The sequence below is a fragment of the Salmo salar genome, chromosome ssa11, assembly GCF_905237065.1.
Source record: "Salmo salar chromosome ssa11, Ssal_v3.1, whole genome shotgun sequence".
Lineage (NCBI taxonomy): Eukaryota > Metazoa > Chordata > Actinopteri > Salmoniformes > Salmonidae > Salmo > Salmo salar.
The window spans coordinates 63,917,453-63,937,419 of NC_059452.1; the positions used below are offsets into that span (position 1 = coordinate 63,917,453).

At 44.8% G+C, this 19,967-nt stretch overlaps 1 protein-coding gene across 1 annotated transcript in view; it reads left to right on the top strand.

Annotated features, from left to right (window-relative positions):
• Positions 1-19,967, top strand: part of LOC106562896 (mitogen-activated protein kinase kinase kinase 1) — a 74,173-nt gene that overhangs the window by 5,441 nt on the left and 48,765 nt on the right. The window contains exons 4-11 of the mRNA XM_045688879.1: positions 74-190; positions 3,240-3,391; positions 3,842-3,963; positions 5,093-5,174; positions 15,860-16,046; positions 16,345-16,599; positions 18,675-18,796; positions 19,439-19,530. Coding sequence (XP_045544835.1) covers positions 74-190; positions 3,240-3,391; positions 3,842-3,963; positions 5,093-5,174; positions 15,860-16,046; positions 16,345-16,599; positions 18,675-18,796; positions 19,439-19,530 — 1,129 coding nt within the window. The remainder of the gene's footprint in view (positions 1-73; positions 191-3,239; positions 3,392-3,841; positions 3,964-5,092; positions 5,175-15,859; positions 16,047-16,344; positions 16,600-18,674; positions 18,797-19,438; positions 19,531-19,967) is intronic.

A 19,967-nucleotide genomic window follows, 5' to 3' on the forward strand; every position in this document is an offset into this window, starting at 1 on the left:
GACCACTGTATGTATATACACACACATTCGTGAGTAACCCCCGGTCTAAGTTCATCCTCCCCTCTCTCTGTAGACCTGTAGCTGTGGCCGAGGGGCATTCTGTATCCACGTCCTCTTCGTCATGCTCCGAGTCTTCCAGCTGGAGCCCTCAGACCCAATGCTCTGGAGGAAAAGCCTAAAAAACTTTGAGGTAACCTTCCAGCAACCAACTGACATGCCCTCTAACCAATCTGTATAATTCCCCTTATCCACCATAGTGCTTGAACTGTGCTGGACGGGAAAATGTGGAAAGGCAATATCCGTGCCAGCACAGTATGGTTCGGCTCAGCACAATGGTGTGAAAGGGGTATACATGATTTGTTGAACCCATTGTATGTAATGACCAATTTTCTAAAAACTTAAGAGCCAGAATATGTCCACTTTAGAATATGTGACTCACCACCTGGATTCGGTCTTATGTAGCAAAACTTGAAATTGTGTTTTTTTTTTTTTTTTTTACATTCGATTAAAGTAGAGACTCAGAGCTACAAAATGGTATATCATACTGCATTGTTGGGCAACAATGGGAAAGTAATTCTTCTTTGAAAGTTGATAAACTTGTAAACTCAATGGCATTTGAATGTTTTGGTACCTAGTGAAAAGCTCTTTTTTGTCTTCACCCATTCAGCATCGTTCACACCCTCTTAAAATGTAGCCCCACCCATCTTGTTTCGAGCACACACTTGACGCTTTGGCCAATGATTTGTTTACTTATGGATAACATGAAAATAGTCTAACCAGCTCTGCTGGCAACAATTTCATTACGCTTCTTTGTAGACGTTTACAGACACGGGCAATGTTCAACACGTGATGTACACATTAGCTTAAGACATGTAGCTAGCTAGGTAAACAATGTGTAAAACCACACACATCACGTAACGTTAGCTAACGATCCAGCCAGCTAACGTTAGCTAGTTAAACAACAATGAACATAGTGTAACGGTTGTCGTCAGGAATGGAGGACCAAAACGCAGCAGGAATGTCGATGCATTGGACCGTAGAGGCATACTGGTGGTCTCGAGCGCAGAACTGGCATCGCTCTTTCTGGCTGGATGCCCACTTCCCCCTGGCAAATGCGGGGCGCTGGTATTGCGCGTATCGGCCTAAAAATACTTGGCCTCGCCACAGTACCCATTACCCTGAAGCACGGGACCTGTCCATTCACTGGTTGCCCAGAAAAGGTACGGGGATTTGGCCTGGGGCTCACTCCTCGCCCAGCCAAACTACCCATGTGCCCCCCCCAATTTTTTTTATTGGGGCTGCCTCTCAGGCTTAAACGCCAGTCGTGTTCCCCGGTAGCTTTCCCGGTCCTCACTAGACTTCCTCCATGGGCCCTCTCTGGCCAGAATCTGCTCCCACGTCCATCTCTCCCGCCAGTCCATATTGAATTCCCCTTGCTCCTTACTCCGCTGCTTGGTCCATTTGTGGTGAGAGATTCTGTAACGGTTGTCGTCGGGAATGGAGGACCAAAACGCAGCAGGAATGTGGATGCTCATCTTGTATTTTATTTTAAACCAAGAAAACACCGAAATAACAAAATGAAGAACGGACGAACAACAAAACAGTCTTGTCAGGCTCACACACGCAAAACAAGAAACAATCTCCCACAAACACTAAACCAAACACATACCCATATATAGCACTCCCAATCAGAGGCAACGAGAAAACACCTGCCTCCAATTGAGAGTCCAACCCCAATAAACCAGACATAGAAATACAAAAGACCAGAGACCACATAGAAATACAAACATAGAACATTACCCAAAAACCCGGAAATAATAAATCAAACGCCCTACTAAATAAACCACCACCCCGAACCACATAAAACAAATACCCTCTGCCACGTCCTGACCAAACTATAATAACAAATAACCCTTATACTGGTCAGGACGTGACACATAGTGCCAAATCATATCGTTACTACACTGCATGAATATGCTGGGAGTTAACCAACCAGGTTCAATGTTAGCCAACCAGCTAACGTTAGCTAGCTAGCTAACAATACACTTTAGCTTAAGACATGTAGCTATAGTACCTAGTTAGGTAAACAATGAACCTAGCTAGGTAAACAACGTGTAAAACCAGATGTCACGCAATGTTAGGTAACGAGCCAACCAGCTAACATAGTTAAACAACAATGAGCATAGTGCCAAATCATGTCGTTACTACACTGCATGAATATGCTGGGAGATAACCAACCAGGTTCAATGTTAGCTAGCTAAAATTAGGCTCTAACTAGCAAAGCAAACAGCTCTGGAATACGAATAATAACATCAGTTGGGAACCAGCCAGCTAACGTTAGCTAGCTAGCTAACAGTACACTTTAGCTTGAAATGAAGCCACTTTCTGTCAAAATTAGAAACATGTAATATCAAAAAATTCTGCTAGCTAATGCTAGACTATCTTACCTGTATACATCATCATGCATGATGGACGTGTCTCCCTGTCATGGATGACATGCCACAGTTGCCCTTAGTTTGAAGATGTAATCCGGTTTTCTCCATCTCTTTAGCTATCCAACTCTAATTCCACTGATTTCAAAACTTGATCCTCCAGAGAGTGGACACTTAGCTATGCAGCTCCAAAAAACTGTGCTCGACAGGATTACCAACAGACTGACCAGCACAAATAGACAGAAGTCCTCTATATGGCAGACGAATCCTCTTTCCTCTCTCAGCATGTTCAGCCCACTCATTAGCTCAGCCAATTATGGCTAGTGGGAAGGTTGCTGACTTTTTCTGTGGCTTAACCAACAAGGCTCGTAATTTAGCAAATGTATTCATATTTACAGATGACATACAAGTTTGTTATTACGGCACATGAAAGTTCACATGTTCGAGAAGGCATTTCTTCCCAAAAAATGCATTTTGATTAAAAAAACATATTTTTTACGTTCAAACGGCTCTTGTGTGAAGTCGTGACTTGTCTAGTTTCCTGAATCGGGTCGCATATGTCCATTTACATTGAGGATAACTTTCAGTGACTTGCACTGTATTGAATGCACGTTAGATATACGTAGATACTTCATGATGGTTAAGGTTGACCTCAATGGTAAACTGGCTCCGGGGTAAAGTTTCCCCTAGGGACAGATCTAGGATCCTCTTCCTCTGCCCCAATCCTAGCCTTAATCACAAGTGGGGAAAATGCTAAACTGACCCAAGATCAGCATCTAACTGTATCATTGTCTCCACGTCATCCAGGTGGAGAGCTTGTTCCAGAAGTATCACAATCGCCGCAGTTCGCGCATCAAGGCGCCATCGCGCAATACCATCCAGATGTTTGTGTTGCGCATGTCTAACCCCCACACGTCCTGTCCATCCAGCACCTCCAGCGCCTCCAGCAATGGGAGCAGGTAGAGTAGACACACGCACGCACATGAACAGTCAATCGCACATAAAGCACACAGATACACCAGGTTTAGCTGTTGTACTGTAAAACCTATTTTGCCAGAAGGCCCTTGAATACATCCAAGTTGTATTTTGATACATGTTTTGATAGATGTTTAGATTTTTACATTAACGGTACACTGATTCTTTGGAGAACCAAAAATGTTACTTGCTAATTTTTCCTTTATTTGTATCTTTCCTTTCCTTTCCGTCTCTCTGTCTCTTAATGTTTCTCTCCCCTATACCTCTCTCTCCGCGCTCTCTCTCGTGCTCTCTCTCGCGCTCTTTTGTGCTCTCTCTCACTCTTTCTCCCTTTGTCCCTATCTCCCATGTCTTTCTTCATCCCTCTTTCTTTCCCTTAATCGATTTCTCTCTCTCTATCCATCTTCCCCTCTCTCCCCCCTCTCTGTCAGTAGTCTGAAGGAGGAGGAGGAGCAGATGTGTCCTATCTGTCTGTTGGACATGCTGGATGAGGAGAGTCTGACTGTGTGTGAGGAGGGCTGCAGGAACAAACTGCACCACCACTGCATGTCCATTTGTGAGGACAACTGTACACTATCAGAAACGGTGGAGGCTGGTGACTTGACAAATTGAGGAGAATGGGAGACCCACGGTATAGGCGTGGACCGCACAAAAACGACAAAGTGTGTTTCAAACTATTTTAACCTAAAACATTTAATAAAGATATTTATAGTAACATATTATGGGAGTGTGAATGAGGGCTACTTACAGTGTCGGGAAGGGATCACAGCAGTGATAAAATGAGGGTATGAGGCATGAGTTGAGGTGTTCAGAGGCTTGACTTCAGTGCAGGACAGGCTCATCATGGACAGATGGTGTTAGAGAAGAGCTCTACTCTTCCACTGAGGGCAGGACAGGATTTGACTGAGAAGACAAAAACAACAACACAGTTATACAAAAGAGCTAAGAATGAGCTAGTCTAAGCATGGATTAAAATCACATTGATTTGTAATAATGTGATTGTGTATGTGATTGACTCTACATACAGTAATGAGAGAAAATTGACAGGGCTACTCCCAATGCTTGAAAAGTATACATTCAATGTGCCAATGGATGAGAGGACACATGAGACACATGGCTTCAGTTCATATCAGAGAGTTGACACTGAAATTTGAGTGGAGTGGTCATCTCCTCTTAACCATTTGACACGTACCAACAAAAGGGTGTGATCATTCTATTGTGGTCCTTGCAGAGTATGCTCAAACCAGTGTGATTAGAATGCTTATTTAGAACGTCCAGTTTAAATTGACCCAGCAGTCAGCGTTTGTGCTGGCTACACTGTTTTTTTCACAGAAACATTTAGCACAAACACAGTCCTTACAATGTCCTGAATGTGACCAGTTTATTTTTGGATACAATGTTGGATACAATGTTCAGACACACACACACACACACACACACACACACACACACACACACACACACACACACACACACACACACACACACACCTCACACTATAGCCCCCTCGATAGAAGTCTTATATGTTCATCCCGAGGCCCTTCCCTTCTCTCTTTAAACTCCAGTCTAATTTTTGCTCCATTTTATCAGAGCCTTGACTTCCTTGACAGCCAGTCGGTGCATTGTCCCCTATCTAAACTGGGGATAGAGCTAATTTTGTCTGTCTCTCTGTCTGTGTCTCGCAGGGGCTGAGGAATGCCGGCAGAACCACGAGACGCTCATTTGCCCCCTCTGTAGAGCCAAGTGGAAGTCCCATGGTTTTTACAGGTAATTTTAAAATGTATGCGGGCTAGGATCTAGGAACTACTTGTCAAGACTCCTGGAGTGGGGGATGAATTCAGCAGCCTACCAGCTGGTATCTGGTATTGTTGTGTGAAACACGGGGGAAGCGGCTTCACTATATTTGTGGGAAACACCTGCCTCAGTCTGAGACGTCAGAACAGCTTTTCAGTTTTGCAAATCTCATGCGAGCTGAATGCGAGTTATGGTCAACTTAAAGTTATCTAACTATTCAATGGTTTATAAGCTATTTATACTGTATGCTCACAAAGTGTTAATGATTTAAACTAGAGCATTTCGTGTGGAAATGCACTCAAACCTGTGATGGATTTATTGTAGGCTACGTCAATGGCGCACAGTAGCCTAGAGACAGGAAAGAGCCTTGAGTGTTTAGCGGTGAGATAAGCTATATTAGACTATGCCTCACATAGCTAACAGTGTGTCATTACATTAGCATTTTAGCATGGCACTAGGCTATATTTGTCACGTACTGACCAGTAAAAGGGGTTATTTGTCATTGTAGTTTGGTCAGTGCGTGGCAGGGGGTGTTTCTTTTGTGTGTTTCGGTGTTTTTGCTTTAGGTTCTATGTTATCTATTTCTATGTGTTTATCTAGTTTTGTATTTCTGTGTTGGGTTTTTGGCAATGACCTCCAATTAGAGGCAGCTGGTTGTCGTTGTCTCTAATTGGAGGCCATATTTAGTTGGGTTTGTTGTGTCGCTCTGGATAAGAGCGTCTGCTAAATGACTTAAATGTAAATGTAAATGTTTTCTCTTGTGTTTTGTGGGTGGTTGTTTCCAGTATAGTCTGTGCACCTTACTGGACTGTTTTCGTCGTCAGTTTATTTTGTTTAAGTGTGTTCTTTAATAAAGAAAGAAGATGAGCACTTTACCTGCTGCGCCTTGGTCCAATCGGTACGATGCCTATGACAGAACCACCCACCAAACAAGGACCAAGCAGTGGGGATTGGAGCACCAAACAAGGACCAAGCAGCGGGGATTGGAGCACCGACGAGAAGGATGGACGTGGGAGGCAGAATGACGTTTCTGGGAGAGGAAACTAAGGGAGGGGGGCACACGGGGAGTTGGGCAGAGTCAGGATGGAGACCTGAGCCAACTCCCCGTGCTTATTATGGGGAGCGACGGATCAAGCAAGCACCTTGTTATGTGGAGATACGCACTGTGTTGCCCATACGCAAGCACAGTCCGGTGCAATCAATAAGGGCTGCGCAGCGTTGCCAGGCGAGAGTTAGCCGGCAGCCAGGGAGAAGTGCGCCGGTGCAGCGCATCTGGCCACCAGTGCATCTCCTCGGTCCAGTTTACCCTGTTCCTGCTCCTCGCACTAGCCCTGAGGTGCATGTTACTAGGCTGGCGCCTCCAAAACCAGCCCTACGCATCAGGCCTCTAGTGCGCCTGCCCAGTCCAGTACATCCTGTTCCTGCTCCTCGCACTAACCCTGAGGTGCGTGTCACTAGTCTGGCGCCCCCAAAGCCAGCCCCACGCATCAGGCTTCCAGTGCGCCTGCACAGTCCAGCGCAGAAACAGTGTCCAGCAAAGTCTGTCTACAACATCGTGGTACCATGGATGGTGTCTATTCCTGCTGATCTATATCTCCCGTTTGTCTCACCCCGTTTTTATTTATTTAACCTTTATTTAACTAGGCAAGTCAGTTAAGAACAAATTCTTATTTACAATGACAGCCTACACTAGCCAAACCCGGATGATGCTGGGCCAATTGTGCACCGCCCTATGGGACTACCAATCACGGCCGGTTGTGATACAGCCTGGATTCGAACCAGGGTGTCTGTAGTGACGCCTCTAACACTGAGATGCAGTGCCTTAGACCACTGCGACACTCGGGAGCTCAAAAACTGTTGCTCTGTGCTTTTTTTTCTTATCCATACTTTAGGGTAGTGGGTCATTTTTTTGTGCCGTTGTTTTATACGTCCTCATTCACATGTTGCTGGTGTTTACCTTTGTGTTTTTTCTCTTATTTCCCATTTCATCATATTTTTTTATTTTCCTCTTGTGATGGTAAATAAATATCTAAAAGGTCTGCAAATGTATACTGCTCAAAAAAATAAAGGGAACACTTAAGCAACACAATGTAACTCCAAGTCAATCACACTTCTGTGAAATCAAACTGTCCACTTAGGAAGCAACACCGATTGACAATAAATGTAACATGCTATTGTGCAAATGGAATAGACAACAGGTGGAAATTATAGGCAATTAGCAAGACACCCCCAATAAAGGAGTGGTTCGGCAGGTGGTGACCACAGACCACTTCTCAGTTCTTATGCTTCCTGGCTGATGTTTTGGTCACTTTTGAATGCTGGCGGTGCTTTCACTCTAGTGGTAGCATGAGACGGAGTCTACAACCCACACAAGTGGCTCAGGTAGTGCAGCTCATCCAGGATGGCATATCAATGTGAGCTGTGGCAAGAAGGTTTGCTGTGTCTGTCAGCGTAGTGTCCAGAGCATGGAGGCGCTACCAGGAGACAGGCCAGTACATCAGAAGACGTGGAGGAGGCCGTAGGAGGGCAACAACCCAGCAGCAGGACCGCTACCTCCGCCTTTGTGCAAGGAGGAGCAGGAGGAGCACTGCCAGAGCCCTGCAAAATGACCTCCAGCAGGCCACAAATGTGCATGTGTCTGCTCAAACGGTCAGAAACAGACTCCATGAGGGTGGTATGAGGGCCCGACGTCCACAGGTGCGGGTTGTGCTTACAGCCCAACACCGTGCAGGACGTTTGGCGTTTGCCAGAGAACACCAAGATTGGCAAATTCGCCAATGGCGCCCTGTGCTCTTCACAGATGAAGCGGGATCACACTGAGCACATGTGACAGACGTGACAGAGTCTGGAGACGCTGTGGAGAACGTTCTGCTGCCTGCAACATCCTCCAGCATGACCGGTTTGGCGGTGGGTCAGTCATGGTGTGGGGTGGCATTTCTTTGGGGGGCCGCACAGCCCTCCATGTGCTCGCCAGAGGTAGCCTGACTGCCATTAGGTACCGAGATGAGATCCTCAGACCCCTTGTGAGACCATATGCTGGTGCGGTTGGCCCTGGGTTCCTCCTAATGCAAGACAATGCTAGACCTCATGTGGCTGGAGTGTGTCAGCAGTTCCTGCAAGAGGAAGGCATTGATGCTATGGACTGGCCCGCCCGTTCCCCAGACCTGAATCCAATTGAGCACATATGGGACATCATGTCTCGCTCCATCCACCAACGCCACGTTGCACCACAGACTGTCCAGGAGTTGGCGGATGCTTTAGTCCAGGTCTGGGAGGAGATCCCTCAGGAGACCATCCGCCACCTCATCAGGAGCATGCCCAGGTGTTGTAGGGAGGTCATACAGGCACGTGGAGGCCACACACACTACTGAGCCTCATTTTGACTTGTTTTAAGGACATTACATCAAAGTTGGATCAGCCTGTAGTGTGGTTTTCCAGTGTGACTCCAAATCCAGACCTCCATGGGTTGATAAATTGGATGATAGTCCCACTAAACAGATGATAATCCCACTAAACGCAAACCAGATGGGATGGCGTATCGCTGCAGAATGCTGTGGTAGCAATTCTGGTTAAGTGTTCCTTAACCTGTTGGGTCTAGGGGGCAGCATTTGCACGTCTGGATAAAAAAAATGTACCCGATTTAATCTGGTTACTAATCCTACCCAGTAACTACAATATGCATATACTTATTATATATGGATAGAAAACACTCTAAAGTTTCCAAAACTGTTTGAATGGTGTCTGTGAGTATAACAGAACTCATTTGGCAGGCAAAACCCTGAGACATTTTCTGACAGGAAGTGGATACCTGATGTGTTGTATTGACTTTAAACCTATCCCATTGAAAAACACAGGGGTTTAGGAATATTTTGGCACTTCCTATTGCTTCCACTAGATGTCACCAGCCTTTACAAAGTGTTTTGAGTCTTCTGGAGGGAGATCTGACCGAACAAGAGCCATGGAACGATGATGTCCCATTAGACACCTGGCGCGCTACTTCATGTTGGGTACCCTCGTTCCAATATGTTATAAAAGAGTATGCATTCGTCCAACTTGAATATTATTCATGTTCTGGTTAAAAAAGGCCCTAATGATTTATGCTATACAACGTTTGACATGTTTGAACGAACGGAAATATATTTTTTCCCCTCGTTCATGACGAGAAGTCCGGCTGGCTTACATCATGTGCTAACGAGACGGAGATTTTTGGACATAAATGATGAGCTTTTTTGAACAAAACTACATTCGTTATGGACCTGTGATACCTGGAAGTGACATCTGATGAAGAGAATCAAAGGTAATGGATTATTTACATAGTATTTTCGATTTTAGATCTCCCCAACATGACGTCTAGTCTGTATCGCAACGCCGTATTTTTCTGGGCACAGTGCTCAGATTATTGCAAAGTGTGATTTCCCAGTAAGGTTATTTTTAAATCTGGCAAGTTCATTGCGTTCAAAAGATGTAAATCTATAATTCTTTAAATGACAATATAATATTTTACCAATGTTTTCTAATTTTAATTATTTAATTTGTGACGCTGACTTGACTGCCGGTTATTGGAGGGAAACGATTTCCTCAACATCAATGCCATAGTAAAACGCTGTTTTTGGATATAAATATCAACTTGATAGAACTAAAAATGCATGCATTGTCTAACATAATGTCCTAGGAGTGTCATCTGATGGAGATTGTAAAAGGTTAGTGTATCATTTTAGCTGGTTTTATGGTTTTGGTGACCCTGTCTTTGACTTGACAAAACATTACACACAACTCTTGTAAATGTACTGTCCTAACATACTCTAAATTTATGCTTTCGCCGTAAAACCTTTTTGAAATCGTAAAACGTTGTTAGATTAAGGAGATGTTTATCTTTCAAATGGTGTAACATAGTTGTATTTTTGAAAAATTTGAATTTTGACATTTATTTGGATTCAAATTTGCCGCTCTTGAAATGCACCTGCTGTTGATGGAGTGCACCACGGGTGGCACGCTAGCGTCCCACCTAGCCCCAAGAGGTTAAATTATAATTAAATCACAGACAGCATCACCAGCAAAGCACCATCATACCTCCTCCTCCATGTTTCACGGTGGAAACTACACATGCAGAGATCATCCGATCATCGACCTCCTCTGCTTCTCACAAAGACACAAATCTCAAATTTGGACTCATCAGGCAAAAGAACAGATTTCCACTGGTCTAATGTCCATTGCTCGTGTTTCTTGGCCCTAGCAGGTCTCTTCTTATTATTGGTGTCCTTTAGTAGTGGCTTCTTTGCAGAAATATGACCATGAATTTGCTTGCTGCCGACACGGAGCCCCGTCGATCCATCACGACTGGTCTGCCGACGTAACCGTCCGAGGGGGTTTCAACAGGCTCTCCCGTTGCGATGTACCCCTGAGGCCCATCTGCTAGCCTGCTAGCCCCGGCCTGCTAGCTGTCTGAATCGCCGTGCCTCCAGCTCACCTAGCTACTCACTGGACCCTATGATCACTCGGCTACACATGCTCTCCCTAATGTCAGTATGCCTTGTCTATTGCTATTTTGGTAAGTATTTTTGTCGTATTTCACTATAAAGCCTCCAGCCCTGCTCGATATGCCTCAGCTAGCCCTTTTGTCCCACCCCCCACATATGCGGTGACCGCACCTGGCTTATAATGTGCCTCTAGAGACCAAACCTCTCTCATTGTCACTCAGTGCCTTACCTCCACTGTACTCACATCCTACCATACCCTTGTCTGTACATTATGCCTTGAATCTATTCTTCCCCGCCCAGAAACCTGCTCCTTTTACTCTCTGTTCCGAACGCCCTAGATGACCAGTTCTTTTAGCCTTTAGCCGTACACTTATCCTACTTGTCCTCTGTTCCTCTGGTGATGTAGAGGTTAACCCAGGCCCTGCAGCCCCCAGCAACACTTCAATTCCCCAGGTGCTCTCATTTGTTGACTTCTGTAACCGTAAAAGCATTGGTTTCATGCATGTTAACATTAGAAGCCTCCTCCCTAAGTTTGTTTTATTCACTGCTTTAGCACACTCCGCCAACCCGGATGTCCTAGCCGTGTCTGAATCCTGGCTTAGGAAGGCCACCAAAAATCCAGAAATTTCCATCACTACCTATAACATTTTCCGACAAGATAGAACTGCCAAATGGGGCAGAGTTGCAATCTACTGCAGAGATAGAACTCTGCAGCTATCATACTATCCAGGTCTGTGCCCAAACAATTCGAGCTTCTACTTTTAAAAATCCACCTTTCCAGAAACAAGTCTCTCACCGTTGCCACTTGTTATAGACCCCCTTCATCCCCCAGCTGTGCCCTGGACACCATATGTGAATTTATCACCCCCCATCTATCTTCATAGTTCATACTGTTAGGTGACCTAAACTGGGACATGCATAACACCATGCTGTCCTACAATCTAAGCAAGATGCCCTCAATCTCACACAAATTATCAAGGAACCTACCAGGTACAACCCTAAATCCGTAAACATGGGCACCCACTTAGATATCATCCTGACCAACTTGCCCTCTAAATACACCTCTGCTGTCTTCAAACAGGATCTCAGTGATCACTGCCTCATTGCCTACGTGCGTAATGGGTCCGTGGTCAAACGACCACCCCTCATCACTGTCAAACGCTCCCTAAAACACTTCAGGGAGCAGGCCTTTCTAATTGACCTGGCCCAGGTTTCCTGGAAGGATATTGACCACATCCCGTCAGTAGAGGATGCCTGGTTGCGCTTCAAAAGTGCTTTCCTCTCCATCTTAAATAAGCATGCCCCTTCCAAAATATGTAGAACTAAGAACAGATATAGTCCTTGGTTCACCCCAGACTTGACTGCCAGTGACCAGCACAAAAACATCCTGTGGCGTTCTGCAATAGCATCGAATAGCCCCCGCGATATGCACCTTTTCAGGGAAGTCAGGAACCAATATAGTCAGTTAGGAAAGCTAAGGCTAGCTTTTTCAAACAGAGATTTGATTCCTGTAGCACTAATTCCAAAACGTTTTGTGTCCATGGAGAATAAGAGCACCTCCTCCCAGCTGCCCACTGCACTGAGGATAGGATACACTGTCACCACCAATAAATGTACGATAATCGATTATTTCAATAAGCATTTTTCCACGGCTGGAAAAATCAGCAACTTCCCCAAACCCCCCCCCCTGCTTCCACTTCACCCAAATCCAGACTGCTGATGTTCTGAAAGAGCTGCAAAATCTGGATCCATACAAATATGCTTGGCCAGGCAATCTGGACCCTCTCTTTCTAAAATTATCCGGCGAAATTGTTGCAACCCCAATTTCTAGCCTGAGATCCCCAAAGATTGGAAAGCTGCCACGGTCATCCCCCTCTTTAAAGGGGGAGACACTCTAGACCCAAACTCTTAACTGACCTATATCCATCCTGCCCTGCCTTTCTAAAATTGGAGAGCCTGTTGTCCGGACCTCTGGCAGTCGCTATGGGGGTGCCACAGGGTTCAATTCTCGGGCCGACTCTTTTCTCTGTATACGTCAATGATGTCGCTCTTGCTGCTGGTGATTCTCTGATCAACCTCTACGCAGACGACACCATTCTGTATACATCTGACCCTTCTCTGGACACTGTGCTAACATACCTCCAAACGAGCTTCAACGCCATACAACACTCCTTCCGTGGCCTCCAACTGCTTTTAAATGCTAGTAAAACTAAGTGCATGCTCTTCAACCGATTGCTGCCCGCACCCTCCCGCCCGACTAACATCACTCCTCTTGACATTTCTGACCTGGAATATGTGGACAACTACAAAATATGTAGGTGTCTGGTTAGACTGTAAACTGTCCTTCCAGACTCACAGTAAGCATCTCCGATCCAAAATTAAATCTAGAATCGATTTCCTATTTCGCAACAAAGCCTCCTTCACTCATGCTGCCAAACACACCCTTGTGAAACTGACTATCCTACCAATCCTTGATTTCGGCAATGTCATTTACAAAACAGACTACATCCAGTTTGCTGAGTAGAGTGTTGGAGGCTATCACAGTGCCATCCGATTTGTCACCAAAGTCCCATATACTACCCACCACTGCGATCTGTATTCTCTCGTTGGCTGGCCCTCACTACTTATCCGTCGCCAAACCCACTGGCTCCAGGTCATCTATAAGTCTTTGCTAGGTAAAGCCCCGCCTTTTCTCAGCTCACTGGTCACCATAGCAACACCCACCCGTAGCACGCGCTCCAGCAGGTATTTTGCACTCGTCATCCGCAAAGCCAACACCTCCTTTGGCCACCTTTCCTTCCAGTTCTCTGCTGCCAATGACTGGAACGAATTGCAAAAATCTCTGAAGCTGGAGTCTTATATCTCCCTCACTAACTTTAAGCATCAGCTGTCAGAGCAGCTTACCTGTACACAGCCAATCTGTAAATAGCACACCCAACTACCTAATCTCCATTTTATTACTTACCCTCTTGCTCTTTTGCACCCCAGTATCTCTACTTGCACATCATCATCTGCACATCTATCACTCCAGTATTAATGCTAAATTGTAATTATTTTTGCCTCTATGGCCTATTTATTGCCTACCTCCCTACTCTTCTACATTTGAACACACTGTACATAGGTTTTTCTATTTTTCTTTTCTTTTGTGTTATTGATTGTACGTTTGTTTATGTGTAACTCTGTGTTGTTGTTTTGTCGCACTGCTTTGCTTCATCTTGGCCAGGTTGCAGTTGTAAATGAGAACTTGTTCTCAACTGGTCTACCTGGTTAAATAAAAGTGAAATAAATAAATAAATTCATAAAAATGAAGTCCTGATTCACAGTCTCCTCTGAACAGTTGATGATGAGATGTGTCTGTTACTTGAACTCTGTGAAGCATTTATTTGGGGTGCACTTTCTGAGGCTGGTAACTCTAATGAACTTATCCTCTGCAGGAGATGTAACTCTGGGTCTTCCTTTCCTGTGGCGGTCCTCATGAGAGCCAGTTTCATCCTACTCTTCACTGTTTTTGCGACTGCACTTGAAGAAACGTTAAAAGTTCCTGAAGTTTTTCGGATTGACTGACCATGTCTTGATGGACTGTTGTTTCTCTATGCTTATTTTTGCATTTATTTATTTAACCAGTGGGCTGGCCCGTCAGGAAGTCCAGGACCCAGTTGCACAAGGTGGGGTTCAGACCCAGGCCCCCGAGCTTAATGATGAGCTTGGAGGGTACTATGGTGTTCAACAGTACTTGTCAGTTGAAAAAAATTATAGCAGATACATTTCACAAAATAGCAAAGTTGTGTCGGAGCTTCCAAAACGGCGACCATCCAGTAACTCTTAATAAAAGCCAACAACTGAGCCCAGGGTAGGAATTCAGGAATCAGGCCCCAAATTAGACCCTGCACACCACTATTAGAGACCTCTTAGCTCTCAATCCTTACAGCCAAGGGATGAAAGACACAAATCAAATCAAAGTTTATTTGTCACGAGCGCCGAATACAATACTTGCGTACTATTGTTTGTACAGTCTTGGCTGATTTCTTTTGATTTTCCCAAAGAGGCACTGAGTTTGAAGGTAGGCCTTGAAATACATCCACAGGTGCACCTCCAATTGACTCAAATTATGTCAATTAGCCTATCAGAGGCTTCTAAAGCCATGACATCATTTTATGGAATTTTCCAAGCTGTTTAAAGGCACAGTCAATTTAGTGTATGTAAACTTCTGACCCACTGGAATTGTGATACAGTGAATTATAAGTGAAATAATCTGTCTGTAAACAATTGTTGGAAAGATTACTTGTGTCATGCACAAAGTAGTTGTCCTAATGGACTTGCCAAAGCTATAGTTTGTTAACAAGAAATATATAATATTGCATACCACTGAATGAGCTCATGCCCTACCATAAGTACATGCATGTATGCTAAATACACTAGCCTCAAGAATATCTTTGAACTTTAAGTACCACAGGTTAAGGTAGAATGCTCAGCAGGGCTTACCCAGGGCCTATGCTGGTGCCCTGGCTCTCTGTGTGTGAGTGTGTGTGTTTACGTGCGTTTATGAGCAAGTGTGCGCGTCTGCGTTTGTGTGTGTGCTTGTAGGTTTGTTGTGAGCTGGATCCTCTCCACGGCTTGGTTAGATGAGCTAGACAGCCAGGCACCAGCCCTTGTTTTGTGCGTCTGCCTGGGATGAAATGATAGAAGCCCATTTCTTGTTGTTTTTCCCCCTCAAGACATGAATACAATCAGAAAGGGTCTGTGTTACCCCCTCCGCTTCCGCAGTGCACTGAAACTGTAACCAGTTGTTTTTTGCTGAAAAATGTCGAACCGCAATTATGATAATGATCTGCAATGTCACATGACCCTTGTGCCAATCCAACAGGTAGAATATAGTTTCGAAAGAAGAGATTAGGATTTTTTCACCAGTTTGGTGACTGCTGTCTTCAGAAAAGGGAATTTTACCGCCCTCTCCTTTGACTAAATTCCCCCCATTTCATCCTGTTTGGAAAACTATATTCCTGACCATGCCTGTATCAGCATATTCTTGACCAAGGCTATTTGTAATATCAGTTGCTCAAAACATGAAAATGCTAATACTCAAATTTACAATTCAAACCTTGACTCTACTGCAACCATTTTAAAAAGTCCCCCAAAAGTTGCTAAATCCTCACTGGCTGACTTTGGCATCTTTCTCGGCAGCCATGACCCCTCTGTCTCCATTGAGAACGCGGCAGCGGTGGGTCATCCCCAGGCGTCATCATCGTCCCACAGCGAGGGGGATTCCAGAGGCTGGTCACCGTCCCAGGATGGGGACTTCACCCTGCCCCAATTCGGGGTCCAGCAGGTCCCCCAGACCTACAAAGAACTGGTCAAACCCTGGATCAAGGTGAGAGGGGTGGAAAAATAGATGTGGTGGAAAAATAGATGTGGGGTCTAATAATGTGGACCAGACCTGGATCAAACACATATGTACAATACTTTCAAATACTTGATTTACCTTTTGAGCTTGCATTTTGGGACTATTCCATTCCATTTTGGGATTGTGTTCCATTGCACTAGGCAAACCAAACCAACTGCCTTCATCCCTTTGCATACCAAGAGGGTTTACATGTAGTTGATGTCTGTATCAGATCAGTGCCATATTCCGTTCGTAGTTATAATTTTGAGTGTGTCCTCTTCTCCAGGTGTTTGGCATGGAGTTGGTGGGCTGCCTGTTCTCCAGGAACTGGAACATCCGGGAGATGGCCCTGCGGCGGCTGTTGCACGACGTCAGCAGCGCGCTCCTCCTGGCCAATGGTGAGCACTCCTGCCCGGGGGCCGGGCTGGGGGCCGGGGCGGGCTGTACAGAGGTGTCAGGTGATGTGGTGTTGGAGTCATGCTGCAATGTCCTCTCCATGGTGTGTGCCGACCCTGTCTACAAGGTCTACGTGGCCGCACTGGTGAGACTCTTTAATATTACTGTAACCCCACAGATCCTATGAAATTAAGAATCAAGTTTTACTGTGTAATTCTATAACTGTACCATACTCCAGCTGTCAGGGAAAGCATTTTGGACCCCTTAAAGTCTTAGGCCCTAGCCCAGCGATTCCCAAAAGTTTATCTTTATTAGGATGCCATGATGACAGCTAATCTTGGGGTTGGGACCCCATGTATTAAATGATAGAAAATCAAACTAACTTCTGTAATTTGATCAAAGGAAAGAATTGGATATGTCTAAGAAATATGGTTGTAGATCCATCTAGTGGTTGTTTCTGGACTGGGCCTTTTGATATTCATACGTGTTCCTGATAAGTGAAAGGCCCATATATAAAATATATCTTCACTTGATTAGTTGATTAGCGCTACCCGATCTCTGCGTTCACCCTTTGGCCCTTCTCCCTCCCACCCAATATTGATGAAAGTTATCTCTTGAATTGTGCTGAAGTTCACTTCAACAACAAGGTAGTCTGGTTAGCTCTAAAGTCCACTGAACATCCAGGAAGTCTCAACAGAGTCAAACCAGCAGGGATTCTCCAGGGACAGACTGAGCGAGAAAAAAAGGTCTTTCTCGCTATTTATTTACTTGGTCTCTTTGAATAATAGTTGATTTTAAAAAAAATGTATTTGTCATTTAGGAGACACTCTTACCTCTTACTTTTTTTTACTGATCCCTTGTGGGAATCGAGCCCACAACCTGGCGTTGCAAGCGCTATGCTCTACCTACCTAGACACACGGGATCCTAGTTCTGGTGCGTGTTTCAAAAAATGCAGGCCCTCTGGACAATCAACATTTCCACGCAGCACTTTGCTTCAGCAGAGCAGCAGTTATGGAAAACAAAAAAGTTCTGTCCTCTTGGGGGTTTTCCTGGGTGTTTAGTAGCAGACAGACTTTGGTGTTTACTGTATTCTTCTATCAAGACCAAGAAGAGGATGGTGGTGATGGCGGGTGGACAAAGAATACCACGGGCACCACCAGATTTGGAGTGGGCCAGATCGACTTAAATTGTCGCTTTGAAAAGGATCTATTTTGTTTGAGGTTGAAGAGTGCACTCGCATCACGGGGCAAAGTCGTTAGCTACGTGTGAACTACCTGGGACCTTGTAGCAAGTGAAAACACCAGAGCCACCATTTCAAGAACTTAGAGAAGTTGGGCTCTTATTTTCTTACCTTTTCGTACCATGTGATGTGGCCCTCCCTATTGGAAGTAAACACTTGTTTATTGATATGATCTGTCTGCTAAGAGTGGAGTAGACCGGGGAGCATGGAGTAATGGGGGTTGAGAGGGAGTGGAGTAGACTGGGGAGCATGGAGTAATGGGGGTTGAGAGGGAGAGATAGTGTGCATTGTGTGTGTGAGCATGAAAGAGCGAGTGGGACAAAGTAGTTAGAGGGAGGGAAGCATGAGGGGGAGGAAGGAGTAACCTTGCATTCCTGGCAGACGGAGAGTGAGAAAGAACTTTGAATCAGTCTCTGGGCAGCGTTCCAGTGCAACGCTCTATCAGTCACCAGTTCCCACGCCTCTTCTCTCTCTCTGGGAGTCAGGCTGAGGCGGAGCACCACCAATTCTCCACCTCCTGCCAAGGCCACAGAGGCCTCTCTAATGGCCTTGAGGTCAGGCCCAGACAGCCATATTGTCACAGGAATAGACAGAGTTGTAACTTGGTGGGGTCAAAAGTGCAATTCCTCCCACCATCGAACCACAGTGTTATGTTAGGGAGCTCCAAGAGGTCTTGTGTTTCTCATTGACTCTACTAAATGCCCAGAGATTTGTTTTCTCTCTGTCTCGTGTTTTCCAACAACTTTAACTTTTTAGGCCTATACTTTTTTCGCTTGATATATAGAATTCTCAACTCATACTTGATAGTAAGTTCTCAGTCATTAGTTTGACCAGCCCATCTAATATTTTGTGATGCTTTTCACTACACATCACCATATCTCCTTTTTAACTTTCCACACACTGGACACACAGTAACAATATTGGTACTTTATGTTTGAGTTGTAAATGTGAACCCTGGTCTCTTGTCCCCTTTCTGTAGAAAACCTTGCGGGCCATGCTGGTGTACACGCCCTGCCACTCGGTGTCTGAGTGCTCACGGCTGCAGCAGCTGCTCCGGCCCGTGGTGGAGACTATCCTTGTCAAATGTGCCGACGCCAACAGGTAAAGTCCGTCTCAAACTAAGTAGTGGGATAGATATGCGAGCCTGTCAGTGGTTCACTGCAACTGCTAGTAGCTAGTGCCCTTTGGTGGGGAATATCAAATATGACATGCACTTGTTAGAACTCCCCACACTGATCATACTGTATGATGTACTGTATATCAGGGGTATTCAAATATGAGCCAGGAGGTCCAGAGCACTGCTTCTTTTCTGTTCTACCTTGTAATTAATTGCACCCACCGGGTGTCCCAGCTCTAAATCAATCCCTGATTAGAGGGGACGAATGAAAATCAGCAGTGGAACTGGCATTGAAGTCCAGATTAGAATTTGTCTGATATACATCTTCAAGAACTGACTCAAACATGACCACCTTTTCTTATGATATAATACTGTATTCATTAGGTTGATAGTACATGAATTAACAGATTACATTCCCCATGTCTCATTTCAATGTCTCAATTGCACAATGTATAATCTTGGTTAACCCAGAACTACAATCTCACTGGTCAGATATGTTTACGTAGTCTGTCCACGATAGATTACAAACTGTAAAAAAAGTATGATTTCAAAATTAATGAAAAGCATTAGCAGTCTAGCATGGACATAAATACATTTTGAGTGTCGTTTCTCTATGTCATATCCAGTCATACCAGCCAGCTGTCAGTGTCAACACTACTGGAGCTGTGTAAAGCCCAGGTGGGAGAGCTGGCCGTGGGCAGAGAGATCCTCAAAGCAGGTAAAAACTACAAATCCCATTTATCCCCGCTGGGAGCTCAACTGAAATAGCACTATCTCTCCCCATATCACTTAAATTGATGTACAGTGGCTTGCGAAAGTATTCAACCCCCTTGGCATTTTTCCTATTTTGTGGCCTTACAACCTGGAATTAAAATTGATTTTTGGGGGGTTTGTATCATTTGATTTACACAACATGCCTACCACTTTGAAGATGCAAAATATTTTTTACAGTGAAATAAACAAGAAATAACACAAAAAAACTGAAAACTTGAGCGTAAATAACTATTCACCCCCCCAAAGTCAATACTTTGTAGAGTCACCTTTTGCACCAATTACAGCTGCAAGTCTCTTGGGGTATGTTTCTACAAGCTTGGGACATCTAGCCACTGGGATTTTTGCCCATTCTTCAAGGGAAAACTGCTTCAGCTCCTTCAA